The sequence below is a fragment of the Sphaeroforma arctica genome (genome assembly GCF_001186125.1).
Source record: "Sphaeroforma arctica JP610 unplaced genomic scaffold supercont1.51, whole genome shotgun sequence".
Taxonomy (NCBI): Eukaryota; class Ichthyosporea; order Ichthyophonida; genus Sphaeroforma; species Sphaeroforma arctica.
In genome coordinates this window covers 145,449-158,353 of record NW_014040507.1, presented here as the reverse complement: position 1 = coordinate 158,353, position 12,905 = coordinate 145,449, and the positions used below count along the sequence as shown (strand labels likewise).

General features: G+C 47.3%; 5 protein-coding genes across 5 annotated transcripts in view; 3 read left to right on the top strand and 2 right to left on the bottom strand.

The window, feature by feature from the left end:
• Positions 1–10: 10 nt before the first annotated feature.
• Positions 11–834, bottom strand: SARC_01321 (hypothetical protein; the record flags this gene model as incomplete). Its single annotated transcript, XM_014304975.1, has 2 exons — positions 11–646; positions 790–834. The coding sequence occupies 2 exons, from the start codon at positions 832–834 to the stop codon at positions 11–13; spliced, it is 681 nt and encodes a 226-aa protein (XP_014160450.1).
• A 476-nt stretch (positions 835–1,310) lies between these two features.
• On the top strand, positions 1,311–3,926 carry SARC_01320 (hypothetical protein; the record flags this gene model as incomplete). Its single annotated transcript, XM_014304974.1, has 4 exons — positions 1,311–1,455; positions 1,684–1,926; positions 2,015–2,124; positions 2,169–3,926. 4 exons carry the CDS (start codon positions 1,311–1,313, stop codon positions 3,924–3,926), a joined length of 2,256 nt encoding a protein of 751 aa, XP_014160449.1.
• An 868-nt stretch (positions 3,927–4,794) lies between these two features.
• Positions 4,795–6,243, top strand: SARC_01319 (hypothetical protein; the record flags this gene model as incomplete). Its single annotated transcript, XM_014304973.1, has 2 exons — positions 4,795–5,262; positions 5,797–6,243. The coding sequence occupies 2 exons, from the start codon at positions 4,795–4,797 to the stop codon at positions 6,241–6,243; spliced, it is 915 nt and encodes a 304-aa protein (XP_014160448.1).
• A 36-nt stretch (positions 6,244–6,279) lies between these two features.
• On the top strand, positions 6,280–8,413 carry SARC_01318 (hypothetical protein; the record flags this gene model as incomplete). Its single annotated transcript, XM_014304972.1, has 3 exons — positions 6,280–6,709; positions 6,884–7,561; positions 7,638–8,413. 3 exons carry the CDS (start codon positions 6,280–6,282, stop codon positions 8,411–8,413), a joined length of 1,884 nt encoding a protein of 627 aa, XP_014160447.1.
• A 353-nt stretch (positions 8,414–8,766) lies between these two features.
• Positions 8,767–12,905, bottom strand: part of SARC_01317 (hypothetical protein) — a 4,855-nt gene continuing 716 nt past the window's right edge. Inside the window, exons 2-9 of the mRNA XM_014304971.1 lie at positions 12,516–12,652; positions 12,041–12,124; positions 10,984–11,112; positions 10,674–10,812; positions 10,310–10,452; positions 10,012–10,115; positions 9,577–9,814; positions 8,767–9,406 (exon numbers count right to left, since the gene is read on the bottom strand). Of these exons, the coding sequence (XP_014160446.1) occupies positions 9,287–9,406; positions 9,577–9,814; positions 10,012–10,115; positions 10,310–10,452; positions 10,674–10,812; positions 10,984–11,112; positions 12,041–12,124; positions 12,516–12,652 (1,094 nt within the window). The 3' untranslated portion in view covers positions 8,767–9,286. The remainder of the gene's footprint in view (positions 9,407–9,576; positions 9,815–10,011; positions 10,116–10,309; positions 10,453–10,673; positions 10,813–10,983; positions 11,113–12,040; positions 12,125–12,515; positions 12,653–12,905) is intronic.

Genomic DNA, 12,905 nt, shown 5'->3' with positions numbered 1-12,905 from the left:
GATAAGGCCTTTAAGTAGGTAAGCGACATACATCACTAAAGGCGGTAGGTGATAGCGATGAGCACTTCGTCTTGCCTGTCCTTTTACATTCCTCACTACCCACTCCGCCTACCACTAAAGCTGCGACAATGTCAATACCAGGACAGGTGTTGACATTGTGCAATGATTGTACGAGCGCTATACCCATCCGTGCAGCGCTATCTCCTGCAAGTAGGAGCACTATTGCGTGGATAGACCCAGTACTGGTATTTTTTAGGTCTATATCATTATGATCAGAGAAGTCGTATGCATCTATTCTTGTTCTGTTACTACCGTGGAAGATACCACACTTTTCGCTATAATCTGCATCGATAATAGACGGGTACCCTTTCGGTGTCCTAGCATCGCGCTCTCGTATGTCACTGGCAAGCTTGGTTGCGGGTGCGGCTAGTTCATTCACTTTGATTATTTCAACCTGGTCGCATGTTAGCAGGCGATCTTTGTATTCTGCGAGTGCCTTTAGTGGGGTCTTGCTGGGACTTGCGCTCGTTCCTGGTTGCCTTGGTGACGGTGTATATAGTACCACGAGAGGATTGGGAGTATATCGTACCCACACCTTATTGCTTTTGGCTTTCTTTGGAGCCAATGCATTTGTGCTTAACGCTTTCTTTTCATTTTTAAAGAGAGATATATCACTGTCTTAAGCTGCTGTAGTGTTGTACGAGTTTGGTTTATCGTTGTCCGATGCATAAGTAATATTTCTTGACCCTATTACTGTATTGGTATCCGAAAAAGAGTCTAACTACACACCCGGGAAGCTCTCCCCGCTGATATATCTACTCTGGTAGTCTGCATCGAGGTCAGATGCAAATGCACCCCATCCCTTCAGCGCATCTTTTATTTGCTGTGTATACGGAGGGGTCTCATCGACATCCAACCGTCTGCATAGATAAAGGAAGAAGAAGAATGCAACCCCCAAGAGAGTACTGACGAACAGCCTTCTCAGTTTGTTTTTGCAAAGGAGCATCCTAAACTCTTATATATTGATATGCTACATTGGACATACAGCAGATTTACCCTTATCCAACCCCTAGTGTGTAGTAGTGACTAGTGTGTGCGAAACTCAGATGAAACTACAGCCGCCTGAAAATAGAACACTAAATCACGCACAAACCCTAAACCCAAGAGAATCTGAAACGCTACATATCATAACCTCTCTGAAATCGAATATTTATATCTTTATATTCATATTTTTTTGAGTTTATGAAAGAGGAATACGGTACCCACTTACAACTGCGAGATGCCGTTGTTGCCACTGGGAGACTTGAAGCATGTCGCACTCACCTTTGAAATCGGCTTCAGACGCTGACGAGGAGAGCACCATTCCGAAGTCATCGGGTGACTACAACGAGAGTGCCAGCCCCGATGACAATGTGGTAGAGAATGAAACCAGCTCATGTGATAGTTCTACCGCACGTGTGTACTGTAATGGTCGACAGTCTAGCCTTAATATAAGCACGAATGAGAACAAATCTGAAGCACACATTGGCAGTAAGGAGGAAATAGATAACTAAACATGGCCTCCTGAGTCATCGGGGTATTACGATGAAAAACCAGATAAAATAGATAGTCACACATTAGAGGACACCCATGACAGCAATAGCATCCAGTACGCACATACGAACGATCAGGAATGTAAAACAGGTCAAGATGATATAGATGACGATACATGGCCTCCCAAGTCATCGGGATACTATGATAGGACGCCAGATAGCAGTATTTGCAATACGATAGACGACATTGAGGATGATACATGGCCACCAAAATCATCGGGGCACTATGATAGAACACCAGAAAGTAGTAACAGGCACACGATAGACGACACTGAGGATAATACATGGCCTCCCAAGTCATCAGGATACTATGATAAAACACCAGATAGTAGTGGTAGCCACACGAAAATGGCACATAACTCCACATATGCACGCAATCAGACACACTCTCGCACGCAATCGCCACAGTATGGCGACGACAGCTATTGACCTCTGGACCCTAGACAAGGGCAAGGTACAAGCAGTTCGCACAGAGGGAGGGGATCTCAAAGCCATAATACAAGAGGCGGATATGGGAGACCGCCTTCTACGCGTATGTATGGTAGCAACACACGTGATCATGGCGCGCAACGTCAGGATCAAGAGAAATATGAGAGGCGGGATACTGCAGCATACGGGTGTGATGGACGCGACCAGTACAACAATCCCCGGCAGTCTGCTGCACATTACCATGGCAACCAGCAGTATGATCATGCATACGATAACAGTCAGTACGACGACCCACGGCAGCACAACGCACAACGGTACGGCGGTCAGAACTACGGCACCAATGGCTATGACACGTATGCACGTCCCAACAATGCACAAATGCACGGCAATCAGGGCTATGGGGGATACGACAACCACACATATGCACGATCAAACCACCAGAACTACATGCCACACAACCCTATACAGTACGACAGTCGTCGATACAATCGAAGACAACAGTACGATGACCAGTGCTACGGTGCACACGACAACAGAGGGTACACACCGCAGAACAGCCACCAGGCCTATGGAGGACGTACCAACAATCCCAATCGTGATGCTAATATTAGTTCACAGCGAAACTACAGCAATAACTCACCCCGTGGCAACGGTCAACCTTACGATAACGACTACAACGGTAGGTATGGCGGACAGGATTGCAGCAGAGCACCGTACAACAATAGAAATCCGAGCAATCGACTGCCATACCATGCATTCGATGATACACAGTTCGGCAATGCAGGCTACCACAATGGGCCACAGGGCAATCCTCGGCACAATCGCACACAGTACACCAACAAGCAACGCAACAACACGCCCCACAATACCTACGATGCTCAACACAACCACAACAGACAGTATGAGAATGGCAACCACAACAGACAGTATGCGAATGGCAACCACAACAGACAGTATGCGAATGGCAACCACAACAACCAGCCCAGCCACACTCACCACCGAAAGGGCCGGTCCAAAAATCAGTCGGTGCACAACTACGGGGATCGCGGGAGGGATTCTGAGTACACAGGCCACAGGGGTAGTGTCGCGAGTGATGGGAATGTGGTGTATGTGCAGACTGTGCAGCATTGCAACCAAGTGTTCACCCAGCGCGAGCTGAGCCGTACTAGTTTGGTGGGATTCTGCACCGAACACTACACACACTCTTCGGGACGTGAGCTCGTTTCTCTCGTGCAAGTCGACGGGTCGGAGGACGACAAGACTATCGTGTTCGATGTGCTGTCGTGCGCGGATTTGCTGACCCACGTAACTACGCTGAAGGAACTGAGAACGCACACAGCCATTGTGAAGGTTGTGCATGACAGTCGCGAACACATGCATGTGCTCCACGACCAATACAATCTGGTCATGGCGAACGTATACGACACGCAGACGACGCATATCATTCTGCAGAACATCGCGTATAGAGAGGACATGAACGCCGTAAGCATGTATTGGGCCGGTAGGGCGAACACCATACTTGGGAGTATCCAGCACACCCCCACAACGTGGCGAAGGCGCCCGTTACCTCGCCAGCTGGTAGACTGTGCGGCGCAGAACGTGCAGAGTGCCGTAGCTGTGTACAACGCCCAGCATGCGCACGCACTAAAGACCCCGGGGATGTGGCGCAAGTGCAAGAAGAGTCACACCACCGTTGCTGCCACCCACCCAGGCGACGGTGGGGGTGTCTTGTCGGCTAAGGACATGCGCGATAAGCAAGAAAGAGAGGCGAGAGAGGCGGAGCATGCCGTGCAGATGGACCGCGTCAATAAGGACGCGCAGGTGGTGGCCGATATGTTCTTTGCCATGCTGCAGGACGCTGATGACGATACGAGGCTGCTGTATCAGGATCTCAAGGTGTGTTAGTTAAAAAGTCTAGCGTTTGGGTTTGGGTGTGCATTCTTATATTCCTATGGCCCTGTATTAAGTGTGGATGTGTGTATACTGTTTACAAGTGCATGTATTTGCCGCACAGAGCATTGAATTGGCGTTGCGCTCCACCTTAGCGTACTCGCCACGAATGCCATTCTGCACAGCTTGATCCCAGCCAGTGCCTCCCACTCGACTGTCAACACTCTCTGATGAGTTGTCATGTGCGGCCATGTTCTCATGAGCCATTGTCGGCTGTGTGTGTTTGCATTGGTATTTGCTTTCGATCCGACTTGTCAAGTCTGACAACCTCCGGAAGTGTGGGCATTCTTGCTCGTCATATACCTATGTATGGTGTATCACGTTGATTTGCTGCAGCAGTTGGTGATTTCTGTGCCACTTGTTGCAATGTTACAATGCTCTTCTACAGTACAGGCTTACCCGTGTGCATCGGAAAGCGTTTCAACCTGCAATATGCTGTGTAAGTCGCACTTTTCCACCACTTTCGTACCGTTCAACCCTACACATTGATTGCAATATAGTGAAACACCTCGCCCCCTTAAGTCACTGTCAGTGATTATATCGACACTTAATATATGGATCACGAGCCCTGCATTTTGCTACTATGACTTCGTGCACACCAACTTTCTGACCCTGGACTGCCTACATTTTTAATCCCGTGCGCAGACTTTTGCCATACACTTTAGGTCGTGGCGAAACACACAGTCCGAGTATCAGCCCCCAGGAGCCTTCACTGTGAGTCCGCGAGGGGTTTTAGATGCACTAAAACGTCAGCGAGAGGTGAAGATTCTGGACAATGATATCATCTTGTATGCCAACTTGTTATCTGATGACAATAGTGACGATGGTGACACTGGCGTCAACATATATGAGCAACTATGACACATATGCGGCACCGGTTGAGAAAAAAAAGGGCACGCGTAAGACGGAAAAGGGCAAGGCCGGTACATCACACAGTCTAGCTGCTACACATAGCCTGGCAGTCCGACGAGTGATCAAACAGGTGCACGAGAGTCGCCTAGTACTGGAGAGCAACCAGGGCGCTCTGCTGATGGATCCGGTGGAGTTTGAGGCTATCCAGCCACCCGGTAGTACTATGAAGGTGGTTGTGGGGATGACTAACGTTGACCCAAGTGTTCAGTACACCCTGTTGAGCTATGCGTTCCTCTCTGATGTGCCCGAGACCGCTTTCAGCGTTCCAACGACAATGCCGATGCAGATCAGGCCGGGGACCCAGAACTTAGATCTGGTTGTGGAGTGCACGAGCCCGCACTTCGGTGTGTGCCGAGATATAGTGAGCTTCGCGTTCCAGGTATGGGGTGCGTGTAGTGGGGCTTGTGCATTGTCATATTGGAATGGGTATATCGTAGACAGTTTATGTCAATCAAGTGTGGTGTACTAAGAGCGGCATTTGGTAATCGAATGGTGTCGAAATTCGCGAACCTCATTATCGCAAGCAACCATCTCCTGCTAACAACATCATGCCTGTGAAACTCTTAACAATAGTATACCTGTGAATTACTTGTGTTGTCGCAACTCGGAGCAGTAAATGTGTCATTTACAGTGCAAGCAACAACGATCCGTCACAGCAACAAGCGTTGTGCAACGTATCAGTCAGTCGCACTCAGGTCGTCCTGATTTTCACCACTAACTGCCCATTATCCTGATAGCTGTCTGTGTCATATATGAGTGGTATTGATGTGATGTTTGTGATGTTACTTGAATGGCCGTACTGAGGCATGACCAGCGCGTATACATGAGTCTGAGTGCTGCATATTTCTGCAATGGCCATTTCGACTATCTGCTACGGCTATCTCTCATGAGAATGCATTTCACTTATGCGCAGGTGGACGCCGATGTAGATTCGCAATTCACAATCAGTCGTTTCCTCGCCGCGCGCTTTGGGTCGTTGGAGACAATCGACATGTTGTCGCCGTCAACCGGATATGACAGACAACAGTACAAAACCAAACGGGAGGAACGATCCAGTGTATGGAACCAACATTTGCCGTCTGTAAAGGTACCCAAACAGAGTCTCGAGGGCAAACTAAAGATGTTCAATCACACGCACCCGTATCCCCTGCCACAGTCGTGGCGTAGCATGACCGCTGTGGACGTGAGCAACACGTTGGAGGGGCTGCTGCACTGCTTCTCGCTGCCGCAGGGGTGTCAGGACTGGTCACATACAGAGGAAGAGCATGCGCGATGGTATAAGGAGCTGTTCCGTGCGCTTTTGTTTGCTGAGGAGAAGCGACAGATTGAGAACTTACACTCCTACGACATGTCCGACTAGGTGTTGAAAGCCCACAACAAACTGTACAAACTCAGAATGCCGGGTTTGGCTGAAAACACGCCGTCTGTGCTACGAGGGGATATAGTGCAAGTGCTATTCGCGGGCAAGGTGGATGAGGGCAGGGTCATGCAAGTACACTTAGAAGACATAGACATAGACATGTTTAAAATGGCGAATCTATGCCTTACCGGTGCGAAGGTTGATGTCCGGTTCGTGGCTGGGAGAGGGGTAGTGCGACTAGGCTATCAGGGCGTAACAAAAGCAAACAACATACCATATCTGATCTTCCCTCTTCCGGAATTAGCAGATGACGACGAATACGGCAGCACACCGCCAATCGAGGCAAGCGATGACTCGTACTTCATCAACAGAAACTTGAATGAGCCGCAGAAAGCTGCTGTGTGCAGTATACTGCGCGGGAGATGCCGGCTATCGCCCATGATTGTATTTGGTCCTCCTGGCACAGGTATGTGGCAGGGTGTGTGTCCGTTTCTGAGTTGCTGTGTGTTCCCAAGTTTAATTAAATTGGTTGTCATCAGTCAGTTTTATTTGGTATCGTGAACCTATTGTGGGGCCCATTCTACGTCGTTGGCTATGTTTGACACCAACCAACCTTCTCTATCAACAAAATGATGCACAGGCAAAACCACGACGTTGGTGGAAGCGATTCTACAATTGGCGAAGGGTACTGCAACGACTGAGCCTCGCCGAGTGCTGGTAACCGCACCCACAAATGTGGCGTGCGATGTGATCACCGAGCGCTTGGCAGCCCTGAACAAGTCCCAGCTCTTCCGACACATGGCCTTCACTCGCAACCCCAAGGCCGTTTCGGCTGTGGTGGGCGGGTACTGTCACTACAGACCTGATGGGGCGGGATATGAGCCAAGATCACTGAGAGACTTGCAGAGCTACACTGTGGTCGTGGCCTCGTTGATGACTGCGGCCAAGATGTTCAACTATGGCTTCGAGCGTGGGCAGGCTACCGAGCCCGATTTACTGGCACCGCTGTCGACATTAGCGGATAGATATACTACTGTGGTGCTGGCAGGAGATCCCTTGCAGTTGGGACCCGTATTGCACTCGTATGAGGCGAGTGAGTATGGCCTGTCTGTGTCTATGCTTGAGAGACTGATGAGGCTACCGCAATACTCCAAGCGCAAGGCCACTGTGGAGAGAGAGTCGAGCACTCAGCCATGGGGTACCTGCGCTTGTGCAACTGATGTCGAATACGAGTGCAATCCAGAGGGCATAAGCATAGCTGAACCCTACTCAGAGGAAGACTCCGCACTCTCGCCGATACACAATTCACCGGCACAGAGTACGTTGGGATACAACCCTCTATACATATCACCAAACTAGCACACAACTATCGAGCACACGTATACCTGCTTGAGCACACAAGCTGTTCTACGACAACGAATTGATCGCCAAAGCGAGTAAGGCCGAGTCTGCAGCTTTTGTGGACTGGGAATGGCTGCCCAACAAACAGGTGCCGCCGATCTTCCACGGTGTAGCGGGGAAAGACCGTCGAGAAGCCGACAGTCCCTCGTGGTTCAATGCGGACGAGTGTATGGTTGTTCTGGATTATGTGAAGAAGATTCTGGACACCAAGAAAAATCGCACACAGCCGCATCAGATCGGCATCATCACACCCTACGCCAAACAACGCCAGAAGCTCGAGCGATTGCTGCGCACACGCAATCTGCAGAAGGTGCGTGTGGGTACCACGGAGATGTTCCAGGGCCAGGAGTGTCGAGTAATCATCATCTCATGCACCCGGTCTAGCAAGGACTATATCATGTCAGACCAGAAGTACAAGATAGGGTTCCTGGCGAATCCCAAGCGGTTCAACGTCGCCACGTCGCGAGCTAAGGCGCTGCTGATAGTTGTGGGGAACCCCTTTGTGCTGGCATGCGATCCGCACTGGGGGACTCTTCTGCACGACAGCGTGTCTAAAAAAGCTTACACGGTTGTGCCTTACAATTTCCCGACGAAAGTCAAGGAAAGTTCGGTACAAAATGACCCGATAACAGAAGCTGACGATCTGGCGACACGGTTGCGCAAGCTCTGGTTAACCCCTAAGGTAGGAGAAGCTGCAGGCGATGCGGATCCGGATGTCGAACGGGATAGAGTGGAGGAAACAGGTATCAGTGCCCCTAGGGAAGAGTAGGGGCTAAGAAACAGGGCTTAGATGCTTGGGAACTAACAGCATTCAGCAGGCAGACGTATGATGTAAAGTAAATTAGATTAAGTAAATCAAGCAAAGCAGTAGGTACAAAAAACAAATTAGAATAAAGTATTTAGAGCGGATAACATAGGTCTATTTAATCTGAAACTAGTTGGTGGTTCTTTGTGATGCCTTGAATGTTTACGTGTTTCACCGTGAGCGGGTGTGAGTGAATTCTAGTTGCAAACCACGCATCAGAAACGTCGTGAAAAAGGCGAGCTCACTTGGATTGAAACAGAGTTCAGTCAAGTCTTGAAATAGCTATGTTGTATGATAACCTCTAGCACGGTACAGTTAGACCAATAAAGCAAACATAAAGTTTTTTTAAATATTTCAAGGTCGAATAGGTTAACTCTTTAAGTTTTGTACATTTTTTCCTACTAGAAGCCTACCTCTGCCGCACCATTACTTCCACCAACATCTGTATTTAATCCGCTTTGGTGGCAGCACTGTATGTGCCTCTCGTGTGAATGAATTTGTGTAGTAACGGATGCTCTGTTACTGGTGGATTGCATTGTAATGTTGTTCCCGGTGCAATTACTACGCTATGTTGATAATGATATCATTTCGCGCAAAGCGGTAGCAGTCGCAGGGTGTCGCCAGCATATATTTCACGCTCGACTAGTTGTTATCACGTATGGGAGAAAGTCTAACGTGGCACTCATTGGACGTATCTAAATTAACAAGTATCGAAGTCAGCCGTAGTATCACCACTCCAAACGATAATCCAAACGTCTCAACGCCCCAGGCACAAGACGTCTCCAACTAATCTTGCTTCACCATGGGCGATTGTATTGTCTACTCCAGCATGCGCAGCTAGTCCTTCGGTAACACAGAATTAGTCAGCTCGTGCATGCGCTTGCCATCCGCGAATTCGCCTATGTTGAACATCGTCGTCTCGGCAATATTCGACAGCGCCTCTTGTGTGAGGAAACTCTGCAGGCAAAAAGAACGGGTGAAGAATACTCCACATAAGCAGTAACCCCGTTGTGAAACGCAAACAAAGATAAGTCGAGTGAGCACTCAAAACAACGAAAAGTATTCTGACTTGAAACGCAATAAATTAAACTATGTGCATCCTTGAAACGGAATGAAGCGGGACCTACCATATGACTCGTGAGTATAACATTTGGCAGCGTGAGTATGCGTGATACATAGGGGTTCTTGAGTATGTGTTCCGAGTGGTCGGTGTAGAACAAGTCTCCCTCCTCCTCCAACACATCCAATCCTGCGGCCCCTACCCGCTTGTCCACAATGGCATCGACCAAATCGGCCGTTTTAACGAGGCTGCCTCGCGCTGTATTCAGAATCATCACTCCGGGCTTCATTCGTCCAATGCTATATCTACTCACATGTCACGGCTTTGTGTCAGTAGAAGAACAGGGCTTATGTCTATGGCTATATCTATGTGGTATGGTTGGCATTAGGGCTATGTCTACGTGGTATGACTAGCCTCGAGAATGCATTGGTTGAAAAGCAAACTGGACATTGAGAGAGCTTGAAGATGAGATGTGCATGCGTGCGAACATTTTGTGACATACCTATTCACAATGTGATGGTTCTCTTTGGTTGCTGGAGCAAACAAGGCGATCACGTCAGACAGCTCGAACATTTCGTTGTTGGAAACGTATTGGACATTTGGATTCTGTGTTGCATTGGAGGGGGGGGGTTAAGATGCATAAATAGACAAACAAGATTATGTACGGATATGAAGTTATAACTTGTGAGATGCCATCCCGTTCATAAACATTCGAGAAGATATATCGCGATCACGCAGTGCTGAAGGTTATTCATGAATTGCCATAACATGAACGCGATTTTTGTCGACCTCTGACATACATCCACCAGATGAGGATTTGGATAGGGATCGACGGCCAGAATCTTACACCCAAAGCCAAGCATGATCGAGCAGAAAGCAAATCCGATTTTCCCAGTGCCCAGTACTCCAATGGTTTTTCCGTGCACATCGAATCCTCCGAGTCCTTTCGTCGACAACACGCGCATTGCAGAAGGTGAAAGTAATGTCGGATTTAGAACATCCCGTGTAAGGAATTTGTGCACTCTGACAGCTGAGCTAAGGTTCAGGCGAGCACTCAGTCACATATATGTAAACCATTTATGGAAGATGTCAACCGCGAAAAACTTATCTAGGACGTATGAAGATATAACCATATCTACAGACACATAAATAGAACGCACATACCTTCGAGAGCGAAGTTGCCATTCCTTATGCGGTTGTATGCTGTGACAACTTTGCGGTTGAGACACATCAACAGCGCGACAGTAAATTCCGCAACGGCATAAGGTGAGTACGCTGGAACGGTCGCCACAGACAATCCCAGCTATAAATATACATAAACGGCAAGTGATATATGAGCAGCTACAAATTTGTATGAACGACAATAATTGTGTGAGCACGAATACCGTCAGAAAGCTGAGCGCCACAACAAGAGGCGAAAAGAATCGCGCATCACATTGTATCACATATGACGCACTGAGCAGTGAATACCTACCTCCTTACACGCATTGACGTCTACGTGGTTGAATCCAGCACATCGAAGGGCTATCATGCCGACACCATGCCTCTTCAGGGCGTCTGCTGTGGGAGCTTCAATTTGTCCATTGACAAACAGGCTTACAGCCTAAACAACAAGGTATAACCAGAGGTTCAAAATATCAAAACAACGAGGTATAACCAACGGTTCAAAATATCAAAACAACGAGGTATAACCAACGGTTCAAAATGCCACAACACGAGATATAACCAACGGTTCAAAATGCCACAACACGAGATATAACCAACGGTTTAAAATGCCAAAACACGAGATATAACCAACGGTTTAAAATGCTAAAACACGAGGCACAACCCGAGGTTTAAGATGTCAAAACAACGAGATATTACCAGAGGTTTAAGATATGAACACAACGAGGTATGTCCAAAGGATTAAAATGTCAAGACACGAGGTATAAGCAGAGGTTTAAGATGTCAGAACAACGAGGTATACCCAAAGATTTAAATGTCAAAACACGAGGTATAACCAGAGGTTTAAGATGTCAGAACAACGAGGTATATCCGAAGATTTAAGATGTCAAAACACGAGGTATAACCAGAGGTCTAAGATGTCAGAACAACGAGGTATGTTCAAAGGTTTAAAATGTCAAAACACGAGCTATAACCAGAGGTTTAAGATGTCAGGTCAGCGAGGTATATCCAAATATTTACATGCCAAAATACGAGATATAACCAGAGGTTTAGGATGTTAAAACAACGAGGTATGTCTAAAGGTTTTCAAAACAAGAGGTATAACCAGAGGTTTAAGATGTTATAACAACGAGGTATACCCAGAGGTTTAAGATGTTATAACAACGAGGTACAACCAAAGGTTTAAAATGTCAAAGCACGAGGTATCACCCGTTTAGGTTCAAGATGTCAAAACTGTGCGAAATCGATGTAGATCAGATGCTATAGAATACTCTCAGCACACACACACACACTGAGACTTGAATGACAGTCGTTCGCTGAATATGCTGAGCCATCAATAAGCCCATGTGACACTCAAATGAACTTACATCATGCCCCGCTGCAAGCGTGGCTGTCTCTCTGGTAAGCAAAGAGTCGTAGTATGTGAATTCTATATCCGGCCGTGTGTCTGCCTGCGAATGTGAGGAATAGAAACACATGGTAAAACGACTGAGTTTGAATGATTCGTAGCAACGCCATTTCTAATGCGACATGCCAGTCTTAAGAGAAGAAAGAATTGCGACCACTTCAATACAACAGTACCAAACTGGATATACCAAACCGCATAAGATATATTAAACGAAATCAACAAAATGTTGGATCCAACGTTGAATATCTATCTGGCCCAACCCTTCCTACACACGCACCAGCAACACCGACAGAAACCAATACGCTCTCTCTGTGAATGTAGTAGCGCACGCATCAATATCTGTGCGAGACGCCCTTCCAATCAATGCCACAAGCATCACAAACATCTTACAGGCATTAATACCAACTATCAATATCTTTGTACAGTTTACGTACCAATTTTTCGTCCAGTTGCTTCTTCAAATATTTACAATCGAATACAGCAACTTTGGTTTTTTTGCCTTCTCCCGACGAACACAGTGATCGTGTACTGCTGTGTGCCACAGAAATCGCTGGCAAGGTACATCGAAAAGCTGTTGGAGAAGACAAGAAATACAAAAATAATACATGATTGATTTCGTCCCCTTCAGTGGGTATATATACCGAGAAGATTGAAACAACGGAGACTGTTGTATTTGATTAAGCGAGCTAACTGCTACATGCTTTGCAACAGGTGATGAGACTTCCACAGAACAAGAAAGTATGTGTTTATGAGAGATGGCAGATAGAATCAAACCAAGAATATATATATATATATAATATATATATATATTAGTAGTATATTAC